At 49.2% G+C, this 15,176-nt stretch overlaps 1 protein-coding gene across 1 annotated transcript in view; it reads right to left on the reverse strand.

The window, feature by feature from the left end:
• The window catches only part of arhgap44a (Rho GTPase activating protein 44a), a 26,102-nt gene extending 11,239 nt beyond the window's left edge, over window positions 1-14,863 (reverse strand). Inside the window, exons 1-11 of the mRNA XM_067232563.1 lie at window positions 14,734-14,863; window positions 2,578-2,617; window positions 2,190-2,294; window positions 1,933-2,009; window positions 1,646-1,757; window positions 1,397-1,473; window positions 1,099-1,216; window positions 850-918; window positions 691-772; window positions 458-585; window positions 199-323 (exon numbers count right to left, since the gene is read on the reverse strand). Coding sequence (XP_067088664.1) covers window positions 199-323; window positions 458-585; window positions 691-772; window positions 850-918; window positions 1,099-1,216; window positions 1,397-1,473; window positions 1,646-1,757; window positions 1,933-2,009; window positions 2,190-2,294; window positions 2,578-2,617; window positions 14,734-14,786 — 986 coding nt within the window. The 5' untranslated portion in view covers window positions 14,787-14,863. The remainder of the gene's footprint in view (window positions 1-198; window positions 324-457; window positions 586-690; window positions 773-849; window positions 919-1,098; window positions 1,217-1,396; window positions 1,474-1,645; window positions 1,758-1,932; window positions 2,010-2,189; window positions 2,295-2,577; window positions 2,618-14,733) is intronic.
• Window positions 14,864-15,176: the final 313 nt, after the last annotated feature.

Raw genomic sequence — 15,176 nt, forward strand, 5'->3', positions numbered from 1 at the left:
ATGTGGTAAAGATATCAGAGAATGGCAACGCGTGAAAAGGAACCTGCGAGAACAGGAAGAATCTGCTTGTTATGTAGACAAAACCTCCCTGTTTTCTATTTTCGAGTTGTTTCTACTGTGGAGCAGGGTTACATGGGAAAACAAGAGTCTTGTGGGTCGTCGTCATGGAAACAGGCAGAGGGAGAGGCGCGCGTGCGCGGGCGGGGTTCACCTGCGATGGCGTGGGGGTCAGCGGAGTACTCCTGCACGTCCATGACGCCGCAGTCGAGCGAGGCTTTCAGCTTCTTCAGCTTGGACGCCGAGGGAGCCACCCTGAACAGTCCCTGCGCACACCACAAACAGGGAGGGAGAGGATGTGATGTCATTCGGGCTTCAATTGGGCAGGGCTGGCCGGTGCTCAGGCTGCAGTGACAAATGTGTTGCTAGAGTCAATGCGCGGGCTGAGCGAGAGACTGACCTCTTCCTGCATGCCGCACTCCAGCAGCATGGTGACGCAGGCCTCTATGGGGAAGGCTATCTCTCTGCCGCTGATGTTCAGATGCTCCTCCAGAGCTTTGCCATAGGACGGCTTCTCCACCCACGCCTCTGTAGCGCCGCACAGCAGTTTGAATCACGCGCACACAAACACGTGCACATTCACACCCATATACACCAACACATGCACGCGGCGCACGTGTCAACGCGACTCACCCTGGTGGGCTTTGATTTGGGGGAGGACACTCTGGAGGATCTCTAGAGACTTCCTGTGGTACTCTGCCTGTATCTCGATCAGCTGTTGAGGGACACAGCCTGGTCAGTTCTATACGGCTGCTGATACAATCAGGCGTCCGATTCATGACACATACTCACCGTCTGAAAGTAGTTTGCATAGTCTATTTCTTTGGCCACAAAATTGTACATGTCTGCAGACAGCTGATCCTAGGGGGAAAGAATGTCAAAGACCTCAGAAATCTTATCTCGTTATCTCATCACCCAGAAATGTCCTAGATACAGCTGTGAAACCGTTATTCAATTCAATCCTGTTTGCATTATTTCTGTTCCTTCCTGGCGCTTAGAAACCCGCCAGACTGGACTCTGCGTCCTGGATCGATGACTCACCCTGCAGATCTCCATCCGATTGGCCGCCTCCTCCATTTCTTCACGGAGAGCATCGGCCTTGGCCCCGCCCGGCTGCAGGTTGCTAGGGTTACTGGAGGACTTGGAGGACTGGTGGAATCTATGGCGTAGTCGCAACAGAGAGACGGCAGAGTTTGTGAGGCTTAACTACCACAGATCTAGGAGGCCTGGATGGGTGGTAAGAATATTGTAGAAACTCTGCCAACCCATGCTTTAACCTATCCAGCCCTATCAGATCTGTGGACAGGAGAAAGGGCCGGACACCGCCCACATTACTCACCTTGTCCTGGCCGAGTCCATGTCTAAGACTAGCTTAGCTAGATGCTTTCTCTGTTTCTGGATATTAGGGATGTCCACCTTGGAATAACCATAACAGGAGATGAATGTAAGATGACGTATTGACTATATACCAATCATTTGACCACATGTTCATGAGATAGAGAGATTGATTGATTTGATTGATTCGTTTGTCCGAGTGGCATTGACAGTTAATGTGTTTAACATCGGTGGTGAGCGTCTGTGTGTTCACCTCAGCCAGCACATAGAGAGGCTCCACAACATCTCTCTCTATCTGGAACTCAAACTGGATCAGCTCCTGGGCCAGCTTCTCCTCTGTCTCCCCGCACAACGTCAGCATCTTCCTGGGATGGGGACACAGCCAATCACAACGTTAGCTGGGGCCCGGGGACAACCAATGAGAAAGCTTCCGAACAAAGGACAAGGTCAGTGAGCGAAAAAGACAAACTTTCAACAAATGAAACAAATAAAAAGGAAAAAATCCTTGTGTGTGTGCGTGATTCTATAAAAATGACTCACCCAAGCAGGGAGTCGTCCCCTAACACTGATGCTCCCTCCACCATACATTGTGCTAGGATGGTAAGTGGTAGCTTCTTCTACGAGAAAACAGAGTATTTAGCTAAATCCAATCATATCCATCCCATTACCTTATTAAACCGTTCCATAATACCAGCTTGCAGCATCTAAATGCATTGTATCAGTAGAGAAGGGCACATTGCTACAGTATTGCCTGATGGGACGGCCGTCGGAGAGGTCCCTACCGAGGGAGACTTGACGGATCTCTTCTCCACATCTGCTCCCTGTTGACCCTGCAGGCAGGCGGTAAGCTTCTTGTGAGTGCTGTGGGTCACCTGTTTGACTAGATCCAGACGTTTCTCCACCTATTTCGGGGGAACAAACACGCCCGAATCATAAAACGGTCTACCAGGAATACAAAAATAGCAGTGACAAATTGGGCCCACGCACACTCTCTCTCTAGTTATCACACCTAAGCACAGCTACAGTATCACACCTCGAATCTCGTATCATTAACACCTCTCAATCCGCGTGCTCTAAAAAGGACAATTTCACAGTCGCCTGTGTGACGGAGAACAGAACATCCGACATACATACAAGCTGTAACGGTTAAACGTGGCAACAAATACTTTTGTACTCTTAACTTACCTGCAAAAGATCGTCGCTTAGGACCTCTGTTTTTTCTGCCCTGGAAGTAGAAAAGAGTGTATTAGGTCAGGATTAAGTGGTTGAACAGGGTTCAAACGACTGAAGAAGAGAACAATAAATAAAACCCGCAAAGGAATCTGCAAATGAGTGTGACACGCAGTGACGGTATCTTATGAGTATCTTTGTTTCAAGTTGGAGTTGAGCCAAGTCATTTGCACTTTCAACTGGCACAAATCCAACACAAATATCTTCTTTCGGCCCTTTTGAGATAAACACCTCACAAGGCCAAAAGAGTGACTCCCTAGTCCCCAACCTCCACGCAAACCCCCCCCCCCCCCCTCACTGACCCCCTCTGAACCTCCCTGACAACATTTCACAACAAGCGCGCCTCTGAAGCCCTGAGCCTCTGACACATCCCCTCACTCCTGCTGATTCTGAATGACTTCATCATTTCTAAGAGGGGCCATGACGGTATTCAGAACTGCTCTCAGCCTCACTGGGCCATCCTCCAGGTCCAATCCTGTGAAGCCAATATACCCTAGAGGATATCACTGGTCCCATAGGTCAGACAGGAAATGCACAGCCGGTCATTGGGTTCAATAACATGATTTGCACGGTTTGCAATGAGCTCAGGCTGACATATATGCATTACTGTAACTGTGTCTCATTGGTGAGGCGGGCTGTCTGGGTTTCATATCAGCATATCCGCAACTACAAACAGCCTCTGCCAAACACTCACTGTCTGAACCCTCTCATCCAGATGCATAGGACACCTCTCCCATTTAGACTGAGAGGTTCACGAATCTGTACCATCACACTGAAAAGGTACTTCAGAACAGGTTGCAATAATGAGTAATGAGGTGGATGACAGGCCAGTGTCACGTAACCACCACTGCCGGCTAGATAATCTGGCTTTCATTTGCGTGAAACAGACCGACCACACCTTGAGAAGGCTCCGACGGAGCCAGATTACACGGCGTAAATAATCATATCATGACCTCAGATGACACGAGTGGGCAGCGTTTCCGTGTGTGTGTGTGACAGTGTGTGTGTGTGTGACAGTGTGTGTGTGTGTGACAGTGTGTCGGCACATTTCCCTAAAAGCCCCGAGGCCATGACTGCCTCATGTTTCAAGTCGATAAATAAAATAATAACTGCGGTAATCAGCATGCTGTTGAGAGCAGATTCTCAGTGAGGGGACATTTTAATACGCCACAAGCTCCCGTAGACAAACACACAGGAGGACGAGTGTGGCCGGTGCTGAACAGGGTCTAGAGATGCGTCTGAGGCGCTCTCACGCTGAGGCTCTGCTCCTCGGCCAGGACGCTGGAGCCAAGCCCGGGGTGAGCCAATGGCGTTGGGTTTGAGCATGAGCAGTCACCAATCAAGGCCCAGATGAAATGAATCAGTTTGAGTAGTGAATGGACTATTATGATATAACAGAGCACACCACTGGGTGCCATAATGGAACCATGGCGTGTAAAACAAGGAATTTCAATTTAGCCGGACAGTAGTGGAATAGCAGTCTCTACATTGGGGTGGAGAGAGGGACACAGGTGGCTGAGCGGTGAGGGAATCGGGCTAATCCGAAGGTTGCCAGTTCGATTCCCGGTCATGCCAACTGACGTTGTGTCCTTGGGCAAGGCACTTCACCCTGCTTGCCTCGGGGGAATGTCCCTGTACTTACTGTAAGTCGCTCTGGATAAGAGCGTCTGATAAATGACTAAATGTAAATGTAAATGTACATTTGCATTTGATGTTAATGGGTGGCCATGCTGACTGCACATTGCATGTTCGTCTCTTAAATCTTACATAGTAACCAACTATGAGCAGTTAACATGAGCAATGAATTTCAGTCATGACTCTCAGGGCACAAGAAGTTGGGACTTGCTATGAGCCAATAACCCTAACAACGTGTGCTGGAGCAGGATGGATGGAAACACCGACAATCCTTTCGCCTTGTATCACTCCCATGCACCACAGTCTGCCCGGACATTCAAGAGCCTAATGACCCGACCAATCGGAGTCCAGGGTAAAGAGGGAACGTCCTGGAAATCTGATTCTGGCTGAATAGGCACTGTAGCCTGTCTGACCTGGCTGACTTGACTCGAAGACTCCCCCCCCCCCCCCCTCCGCCCGCCCCCTCCGCCTGCCCCCGGCACCCTCCACCAGCCAGCCTCTCTCCTCACTTCCCCTCCCTGTCTGCACAGCTACTTCCAGGTATTGTGCCCCATCCAGACCCCGGCCATCAGCAGCCAAATCAGCATAATAGCCATTATGTGTCATTTATTTAAGAACAAAATGAGACTTTATCTCTGTGTTGAACAAGAGAATGGGCCTACGCAGCCAACAGTTTTTGTCCTATTATTTGACCAGAAGCCCAAAATACATGGAAAACATCAAGGAATTGTTTTTTTTCTCCTATATTGTTAGATTCCTTTCAGGAGCCTAAAATCCATCACTCACTTAAGAGTGAGTGGACACAGAACTAGGTCTTTAATATTTCATTTCATTTCATTTAGTCATTTAGCAGACGCTCTTATCCAGAGCGACTTACAGTAAGTACAGGGACATTCCCCCCGAAGCAAGTAGGGTGAAGTGCCTTTCCCAAGGACAAAACATCATTTTGCACGGCCGGGAATCGAACTGGCAACCTTCAGATTACTAGCCCGACTCCCTCACCGCTCAGCCATCTGACTCCACTCAATATGATCATACTGTATATTCTGTCCCATGCATTGTTAGAAAAAGATACATTGTATACACTGTAGAATATGAGCAGGGAACTGATTAATCCTCCCCTGCGTTTCTTCATGCGTGTTCTGACATTGCGTACACGTTAGAAGCGGAGGAAATGGCTTTAATAATGGCAGTGATTAATAACTCCAGTTCCAGGGCCAAGATGTGAACGTGGAGCCATGGGAACTGGGTCATTCCATGTTTGAATCAACCTAATCAGAACCAGCCTGTTGGAAAACTGCTCAGTGCACTCGGCTCCGTGAGCGCTGGAGGGAAAGGAAGCGAGCGAGTGCGCGGGACAAAGATGCAGTGTGAAAGGCAGCGAGATGGAAAGAGAGCGAGCCGAGCCTTCGCGGGATGTCGTTGGGGAGTGTGATCGCATGTGATGGCAAACGCAGCGGCGACGGAAATAATCCCACGCCGCCACAGGTTTCCAAACATAGCCAACCTCCAGTGTTCTTCGCATGTCCCACCCTCCCCGTCCCACACAGCGTTCCCCCCCCCCCCCCCCCCCCACCCCCCCTCCCCCCCCTACTCGGTTCCCCTCCCTGCAGAACGGGACTGCGGAGGGCCCGGGGTGTGACAAACGTTCCAAACTCCGTGTGTAAGCTGGAGGCGTGCTGAGCAGCTGGGGGCCTTGTCAGCCAGCCTCCTTGCCTACGATTGGCCAGCGGAGGAGCCCACAGGGGACCTCGCCAGCTGAGGGACCCCAGCAGGAGGAGAGCACAGCTCTGCAGCACAGATGGGTAACAGCAGCGGCAGATATGCTAATAGAGGGGGGGGGATGGATGGACTGACTGGAGGAGCCTGCGTCGTGGCCTGTGATGAGGCGGACCAAGTAGGCAGAAGAGCCGCTGCGTATGTTGTCTGCAGTGTCAAGAAGGAGGATCTGTGTGTGTGTGTGTGCGTCTGTGAAAGAGAAAGGCAAAGATGGATGCAGAGTGGAGAGAGGGACACAGAGAGAGAGAGAAAGATAGGGGGGGAGAGAGAGAAAGAAATAAAGAGAGAGAGAAATAAAGAGAGGGAAGGAGGGAAGGAAGGAAGGAAGGAAGGAGGGAGGGAGGGAGGGAGGGAGGGAGGGAGGGAGGGAGGGAGGGAGGGAGGGAGGGAGGGAGGGAGGGAGGGAGGGAGGGAAAAAAGAAAGATAGAGGGTGGCCTAGTATTAACAGTGCACAAGACCAAGCTCACGGAGAAAGCTGCAGCAGGAAGTCTCGCTCTTGCTATTAGCTAGTGAGGGCTCTAACACAGTGGATGACATCAAAAGCTACCCTTTCCAGTGACCACCACCTTCCATGAGGTCATTCCCACCAAAGCATCAAAGCCCAGCCCAGATCTGTTCAAAGACAGTCAGACATCCAGCTCTTTGAGCTTGTTTGTTTTCACAAAGAGGAATTTCCTCTTTGGATATCAGTGTCTGACTTAATGGGCCTATCAAGGCTAGTGTGAAATAAGAATAACATAGCAAGGCTGAAAAACAGGAAGTTATAGAACTGCTTCCTCCTCTAGATTCGGATGCACAGTAGGGGATATGTAGTCTCTGAGTGGGACTCAGTATCAGTGGGCGTGTGTGTGGATAGAGGACTGAGAGTAAGGTAAACAGGGGGTCAGGGTTGGCAGTCATGTGGGCGGTGTGCTCAGTAAGACGCTGGGAAAACTGCACCAACCATCTGTCACTTCTCAGGCAGGCATTCCTCTCCCTGGGCTTTCTGATGACTCAATGCAGACACACACACACACACACACACACAAAAACAGGCATGGAGTACGAAATGTGTACTGTGCCCACCTGAACTGCTTGACTCAGACAATTCACCACTTAAAGTTAGCGGAGCTTCAGCAGTGTTCAAAGTGTGTCCAATACAAACACAGAGACGCTGGGGCGAGGTGAATTAGTTCAGACAATATTCCAGAAATCGCAGAGCTTCAGCAGTTAGTGTCAGTGACATCGACCCGATACGGATAATGAACGTGGGCCGATTCAGTCCACGGTCTGAAGGAAACTACGTTGAGAGAAGGTAGACCTGGGAAGGTTTTCGACCCGGACTCGGTTGATGTGGCCGACAACTTCTCCTGACCGCCCTCGGGGGAAGGATAGGATGGGAAAAAGCAGAGAAAAAACACGCGTGCGTGTTCTGGCGTTCGCCACTCCCTGCACGCGCATGCCTCGCATTGTGATGACTAAAATATCTTGTCTAGTACACGTGTCTTCGAGAATGCATCTCGTTTCGGGATACGCAAATACAGACAGCCTGGTGTTCGGGCCTCCGGCACGGTGCATGGCTTCTGACAACATGAATAATTCATGTGCAGATAATCAAAATGGGACTGGTACGGCCTCCCTGGTCGTGATGAACATCTTGGATTGGTGCCCGTGCCAACGGCCTGATCATGAGATCCTTCCCACCCAGAGGAAGGCCTTTGTCGGGAGGACCTTCCGAGCCAGACCCCAGCAGTCCTGCCCCAGCTGCCTACGAGCCTACCCAGCGGACCTGGGCCTCGCCGGGCCTCGCTAGCTGCTCTGACGGGGGAGGGTAGTGGAGCAGAACGGTAGCATGGAGCCGCGGAGGGACAAGGAGAGGGCCTGCAGTGCTGGCGTACGACCGACAGGCAGCCACACGGACGTTTTCATGCAAGAGAACTCTCCCTGACTACCCCGTCATGGAGCACATAGTGTGTTGTTTTTTTTCATGCCCTGAAAAACCAAGACCCTAATGGTTTCTCCCAAATGATGAGTGTGAGGGGAGGGCACACACTGGGAGAGCCTGCTGAAACAGAGGAACCCACTTACTGTAGTTGTCCAATAAACTAGGTCACAGCTCTGTTAAGTATGCAAGAATAACTGTGTTAAGCGCACACACACATACACACACACTACATACATGCACACACACACATATATACACACACATCCGGAGAGAGCCTGCAGCTAATTGACCCAGCATTTACCCGTTTGGGGAAGACAAGCAGGAGTTTGTTAAAATAACTTTATTCATTATGAATAAACTCTACAAAATGCACTAACTAGACGATCATGTTTGTCTGCATATCTGTGAGCAAATATCAATATCTGCTATCAGCAGATATGCATCTTAAAATTGTCATCACATCAGATCAGATTTTTTCTCACACATTTTGATCAATCATTAATTATGATTTAACAATAACTGTGTTGCTGATAGATGAAACCTCAAACGGAAATGATCTGGATATGAATACTAAGAACATTGTACTGTTACCAGGCAACCAAAGAAGTGGACATGAATCAATTTAGATTAGTGTGAATCTAGGGAAGGGTGGGCAACCTACCCTTACAGTGAAATCTAGATCTTATCTTATCTCAAATATTATCTGGTGAATTAGAAATAAACAAAGCAAGAATCCTTTGGGAAGTGCATACTTTTGTACTACTGTTTTGTTTCTTATTTGTCGCTCCTCAATGGAAGGAAACGGGCATACATGGAAGGGTGTCCCCCCAACACGGAAAACTACAGATTCAAACACTTTCACATGCTTTGTCCTCTCGTCTACCTGACAGAGTCAGAGCTGAGCTATTGTCTATCGAAACGTTTACATTCATAGTCACATGCATGCCTGTCACCATGCTACTTATGGTTGTAGAAATGGCTGCCTGCACCAGTCCCTGACTGGGGGCCTGATCCATGAGATGCAGCTCAGTCAGGCCCGAGGTCACTTCCTGTACGAGCTGAGATCATGTGGAACAGACTGGGTAACCTCCCTAGCAACACCGACGACACACCACAGCCAACCAAGGCAGCCGTGACAGACAGACCCACTTTCAAAACAGGTTGACGGGAGGAAAATGAAAACAGAAGCGCGAAGACTCGACCCTGTCCGTTTTTCCGTCACATCTGCTCTTTCACCGTGTCATTTCCTCTCAGACGCACCCTTTCGATTTGCGCTGACTTCACAGGACATGTGCGGGTCCTACTTTACTTAGACTTTCAGTTAACGAAACTCAGTCCCACAGAAAGGGAGCCGTAGTGTCCCATTACATCAAAGTCTCTTTCAGACAAACCCCCTTGTGCTGGCCTCTAGTTAGTTCAAGTTTCACTGGAGTGACATGGTGAGGTTCTGGGGAGGCTTTCTGCAGCACAGCACTGTGATACTGGGAGTGACTGCGCCGAAACACTTCAGGAACATCTGTGGTTGTTTAATGTTGTCAAACTACGAAACGTCAAAACATTGTATGACACCATAACGCTATGGAAAGCATTAGTGTGGGCGACTACAGCTTATTATGTAGTCGTAAAATAAAAAAAGCATCAACTCGTCTCTTTCAAATAAACATATACTATGTCGCAGTATAAAGCTAATCTTGTATTGATGTAAAAGTCTGTCTGTAGGGGTTTGAAGGTGAACATTCTTCTGGCTCCATCAACACAATGTTGTGTTTCAGAGTTACTAAAGCGATGAGCCAGTATGAGGACTACGTCCAGGATGATCGGTCCTCCAGAGATCTCTATACCGCTGCCCTTGCCTGCTGACATTGAGAGAGGGATCGCACAACACAACAACTCTGGTAGTCTATGGTCTTCAGTATCTCAGCAGGCTCTCCCAGCACACATCAAAAACATTCGTTTTAATCCTTATTAACCCTAACCCCACCCCCACCCCCAACCGATCCACATTAAGAAAAACCAACACACACACCACCACACTCAGAGTCCCATATCTGCACCTCCTCATCTCCTTCTGTCTCTCCTTCTCCTCCCCTGGAATACCAGCCTGTGTTGGGTTTGTCCCTGTGGAGGCCTGCCTGTTGTCAGCGAGTTGTCATGAGAGGCTAGCCAGCCTGCCAACTCAGCTGTAACACATTCCACCCCAAAATGCGTCAGAGCGGAGCGCGAGAGGGGTGTAGAGCGAAAGAGAGAGAGAGAGAGAGCGCTGGAGAGACCACCACTTCTCTGCCAGTCTGCAAATGGCTGCTATTCACTCATAATTGCATATCGTAGCAGAGTGAAGATGGCACGGGCTGGTGGGGAGGGAAGACATTGATTTCTCACACAATCGCCGCTATTATTTGCAAATGGGGTGTTGTAGATTGGTGCAGTGTGTTACAGAGAGAGAGCTAAGGTGACCCTACGCAGGAAGACCAATTCTTCACAGCTTACAATCATCTCGCAAGAGCTGATAACAATCCATGAACCAAATACCGTATACTACTTTTGCACAGTGGCAATGTAATAGATACTTTACAGGACATCTTATTTCCAAGCGGTGAAGCAGCCCTCTGTGCGGTCGAGAACTGACTTGGTTGAGTGGGCGTGTGTGCCGTGCCGTCTTTTAAAAGATTGTCCTAGACCCAGATAAGGCCTGGAGATGGGGAACAGAGAAATGGGTCATGAGTGAAGAAGAGTGGTGCTGAACTCAATTCGTCCTCCCCCATGGCATTCCATCCAGCGTATCTGTCAAAGTATGTGAAAACAAATGAGATGAGCGCTGCTTCATTTTCGTTAATAGCTCTTTATGAAACACTAACCGGATGCAATCCTGTGGTGGAGCTGCAGAGTCCTTTGGGCTCTCCCGGTTTGCTTTAGCATCGACCAGTAGGGCTTGTTCCCCTCAACCTACACAATATGCATGGCTGCACAGTCTCCAAAGGAGCCACTGCAGAGCTGAGCTCGGATTGGTCCAGACAGCGGCCATGTGACCTGCAGCTCACCAGCGCCCGTCTCAAGGAGAGAACCGGAGAGATGCTGACAGAGCACACCTGCCCTACCCCCTCCCTCCCTTCCACCCACCTCCCCCTCCTCTACGGCCCACTCTCCCCTGGCCATTAACACACTACAGACCATCACTGCATAGGGAAGTGCCATCGTGGAAGAGATAACACGGGCCATAACAATTACCTCGTAGAACAGAGTAGTGGTCACTCCCACCCATCCATTTACTCCATGAAGCCACTGACAAGATCTCATTCCCCATCTGCAAAATACATCGAGTTCAGCAGAGAGGCAGAGTCGGATAGCCAGGGCTCGTGGTTTCCCAGGGGGCAACGCAGCTGAGAGACAAGAGGGTCAAAAGATCCGACGCACCGAAATACCTCCTACCTAACACCTCGCTTGGCAAAGTGCTCTCTTCGATTAGCACGAGAGCTTGAGTTGTATCAGCTGTGAAATGGAAGATATGAGCATGGATGGTACCCTGGTTCCGCGCACCATGCACTGGAAACGACAGTAAAGGATGAGCCGTCAACGGCCCGCTTCGACGTGAAGCTTACAGTGTGTTTTACAGTTTACGGATGTTGTCACGTCACCCAGATATGACAGGTGAATTGAAGCTCTACAGGAAATGCTGATACATATCCTAAGACATTCAGCTGTGTGAAGCGTATCCAATGTTCTGTGTGGATGCGTACAGCATGCATTGAAAGCATGACGATGTTCTCTGGGGCATACAAGAATGTGTAGTGACTCGTTGGTTTTGTGAGGAGTGAGAGGAAGAGAGCGAGCACATGCAGAACATGTCAGGCGTCCTTGTTGTGTAAATGCGTTTGTCAGGACGCCTCATTAATCAACATGCATGCACGCGTTTGCCCGGCTTCCTCTGCTGACGCTGCAGTCTCCTTGTGAATAACACATTTACATTACATTTAGTCATTTAGCAGACGCTCTTATCCAGAGCGACTTACAGTGCAGGGACATTCCCCCGAGGCAAGTAGGGTGAAGTGCCTTGCCCAAGGACACAACGTCAGTTGGCATGACCGGGAATCGAACTGGCAACCTTCGGATTACTAGCCCGATTCCCTCACCACTCAGCCACCTGACACACACGCAGTCACATTCACTCACACACACGTACACACACACTCACACACGCACGGGCAAACGGACACACACACGCACGCACGCACACTGTACATCCTGTAAGGAATGACCAGGGAGGTACGAGGACATCCGTCGCACACATACACACACATAAGCACACACAAAGCTAAGTCTTTGGAACATGGTCTTTATTCTCTTGTGGATAAACAGGCGTCCCCTCCTTAAGGGACACACCCACCCTTCCTGGTGAAGCAGACTCGGTCCACTACAACCACACCCGGTGCCTCTCAACACCGCCTCCCTCCACCAAAACATGAATGGGGAGGCCAATAGGTTCTATAAATAAACAGGAAGACCACCGCAAACGGGCGGGAACAATGTGACCTTTAAAATACACGCACAGAAATACACACGCGCAAGCTTGCATGTACTGTGCAAATACACACAGATAACCCTCCCCCCCACACTCACACAAACACTGTGGGAGACTCTCATTTTCCTCGCAGGTACCAATGACTGGAGATTAAGAGTGTAATTGGCGGTTTGAGTTTCATGACGAAGCAACCAACTAATGGAGGCACCTCCATTAGTTGCACCTCCATACCTGACTGTCACTAGTTTTGATTAGACCTGCAAGTGTACTCGCAGAAGCAGGGTGACTCAGCTCTATAACGGGGCACTGTGCCGTTTTCAAGTTGTTACACTAATCATATGGTGAGTAGTACGGTACCTGGGTTCAAATCAGCTTCACTGGTTTATTTCTCCTTTCAGTCCCTCGAAAGCAGATTGAAATGCTCATGACTGGCCTGGCCCTAACTATTCTTAATTAGCAGGGACTGCCTGTTTAGGATATATTTTGCTGGTCTTTGGGGTGGTGATATCCAGCCCAGTATCTATTTACCTGCAAGCCTCCCTTCCTCCCTCCCCCTTCATGCCTGCCTGCCAGCCTGATGACTGCCTACCTCACCTGTCTGCTGTCTGCCTGTCTCTCTCCCTCCCTGCATGACTGCCTACCTTACCTGTCTGCTGTCTGCCTGTCTCTCTCCCTCCCTGCATGACTGCCTGCCTGCCTGCTGTCTGCCTGTCTGTCTGTCTCCCTCCCTCCTTGCATGACTGCCTGCCTGCTGCCTGCCTGTCTGTTTGTCTGTCTCCCTCCTTCCTTGCATGACTGCCTGCCTGCTGCCTGTCTGCCTGTCTCCCTCCCTCCTTGCATGACTGCCTGCCTGCTGCCTGCCTACCTGCTGGCCCGGAGAATAGCACAGTGTGTGAAAAGAATACAATATAGGCTACACACACTCGCACACGCAGAAACAGGCACCTACACTCACCCTGCTATACTCCATCCACCTACAGCCACGTTCCCACCCACACACGCGCTAAATGATTCACGCGCACACACGCACAAAAAGAGCACGGATAGAACATCTAGCTGATTGACATCTCCCAGATGCTGCCCAAACACTGGCAGCAAAGCTCGAAAGCAAACACTGGCTGGGGGAGCCACCTCCCCTTTCTGCAAGCTCACAGCACAGGAGCTAATGACCCAACACCATGTCCTAATCTCCCAGAATGGAGCAGCATGGAGCAGAGAGCACCTTCTGGCCTTGAGGGAGGATGCCTTGTGCATGACAAGATGCTTTCCCTGTCAGGTGAAAAAAACAGGGCGAGATAGGGCGGGGGCCGAGTGATACACACATTCCAGCAGAGCTAAAGGTCAGAAACAACATATTCCTGCTATAGATGTGAGAGCAGCTGGTATAGGCCTACATTAGTGCAATATAAGTAGGTGAGATTCGTGTTAATAACGATTCATTTGTGCGTACGTGTGACACAGGAAATAAGGGTGAAGATGTAAAATCGTCTGGCCTTTCGTTATTTAGTTAAATAAATAGAATCAGATCACAGAGAACATTAACAGTATGATTTGAGGATTGAGGCGTCTAGGGAATGCGTAAGGTATCAGAGACCTGCAAGGGTGTAGGTTGGCCAATGTGGATGAGTCGATTCAGGTAGAATTCAATTACTAAATGCAGAAATATTATTTGCATTTACCCATGTCTATATATCAGTTATATTGCACCCAGCGAGATGATGTTCTTTTCTTACTACAGCTAAAATTACCTACTGCGTAATGAAAACATTGCGCTTTTTCAATTTTCTTCTCACGTCGCAGACTGCATCCGTCTGCATCAGCACATAAGCTATTAGGACGGTTGGTAGCCTAATAGGTTAAGATAACAATCACCAGGATGCCCTATTTAAATTGGGACATGCGTTTTCACCTGTGCTTATTGAATGATATTACCTTAGGTTGCATGGGGTATTTTTCTAGCTAGTATTCTGTCGGGCTGATTATCGGGGCATTGCGCTTGAAGGCTACCTATGCGGTAATCCAAAAGCGTTAAGCAAAACTAAACACAAGGATTGGTTATTATCTTCAGCTCGTCAACCCTTTTCAAACGTTTAGCAAATCCGGGGATTATATTAATATGACCATTTAGATTCTAAACATATTTGCTTGGTCATGTTTCAGATACTTAGCAGATTTGCGAGCTCTTTCCATCTTTCTACACTCACACACTCACTTGCAAAACACCAGGATAATAGACAGACAGCCGGTTTCGCTTACCTGCCCACCGTTTGGTTAGCGAGCTGTCGCATTCGATTGAATTGCTTCTTCATCTTGTATTTTCTGCATTAACACCTACACCAAAAAAGACTCCACATTTTTTCTTGACATAACGGCTCGTGCAACGCAGCGGCACAAGTGAAAATCCACACCGTCACATTTTCCTTTTATCATTGCAAATGTCAACACCTTTAAATGTTTCAAATTATAAATGTTCACTGCGTTTTTCCATCCACTTTCGTTCCATACCCTGCGCAGAGATGCTGAACCAGTTCTCCGCTATGGGCACTCGGGCAGAGTGACAGCGTGATGACAAGGAGCCACAGCGCAGCAATGCAGTATGGGAAATGTAGGCTTTGAAACATCTACGCCGATGAAACGCCTGCCCTCTTGTCTCAGTCACAACCGTATATTTAACTGTCAATGTCTGTTTTTATTGGGGC

This window comes from Osmerus mordax, chromosome 3, assembly GCF_038355195.1.
Source record: "Osmerus mordax isolate fOsmMor3 chromosome 3, fOsmMor3.pri, whole genome shotgun sequence".
NCBI classification, from domain to species: Eukaryota; Metazoa; Chordata; class Actinopteri; order Osmeriformes; family Osmeridae; genus Osmerus; species Osmerus mordax.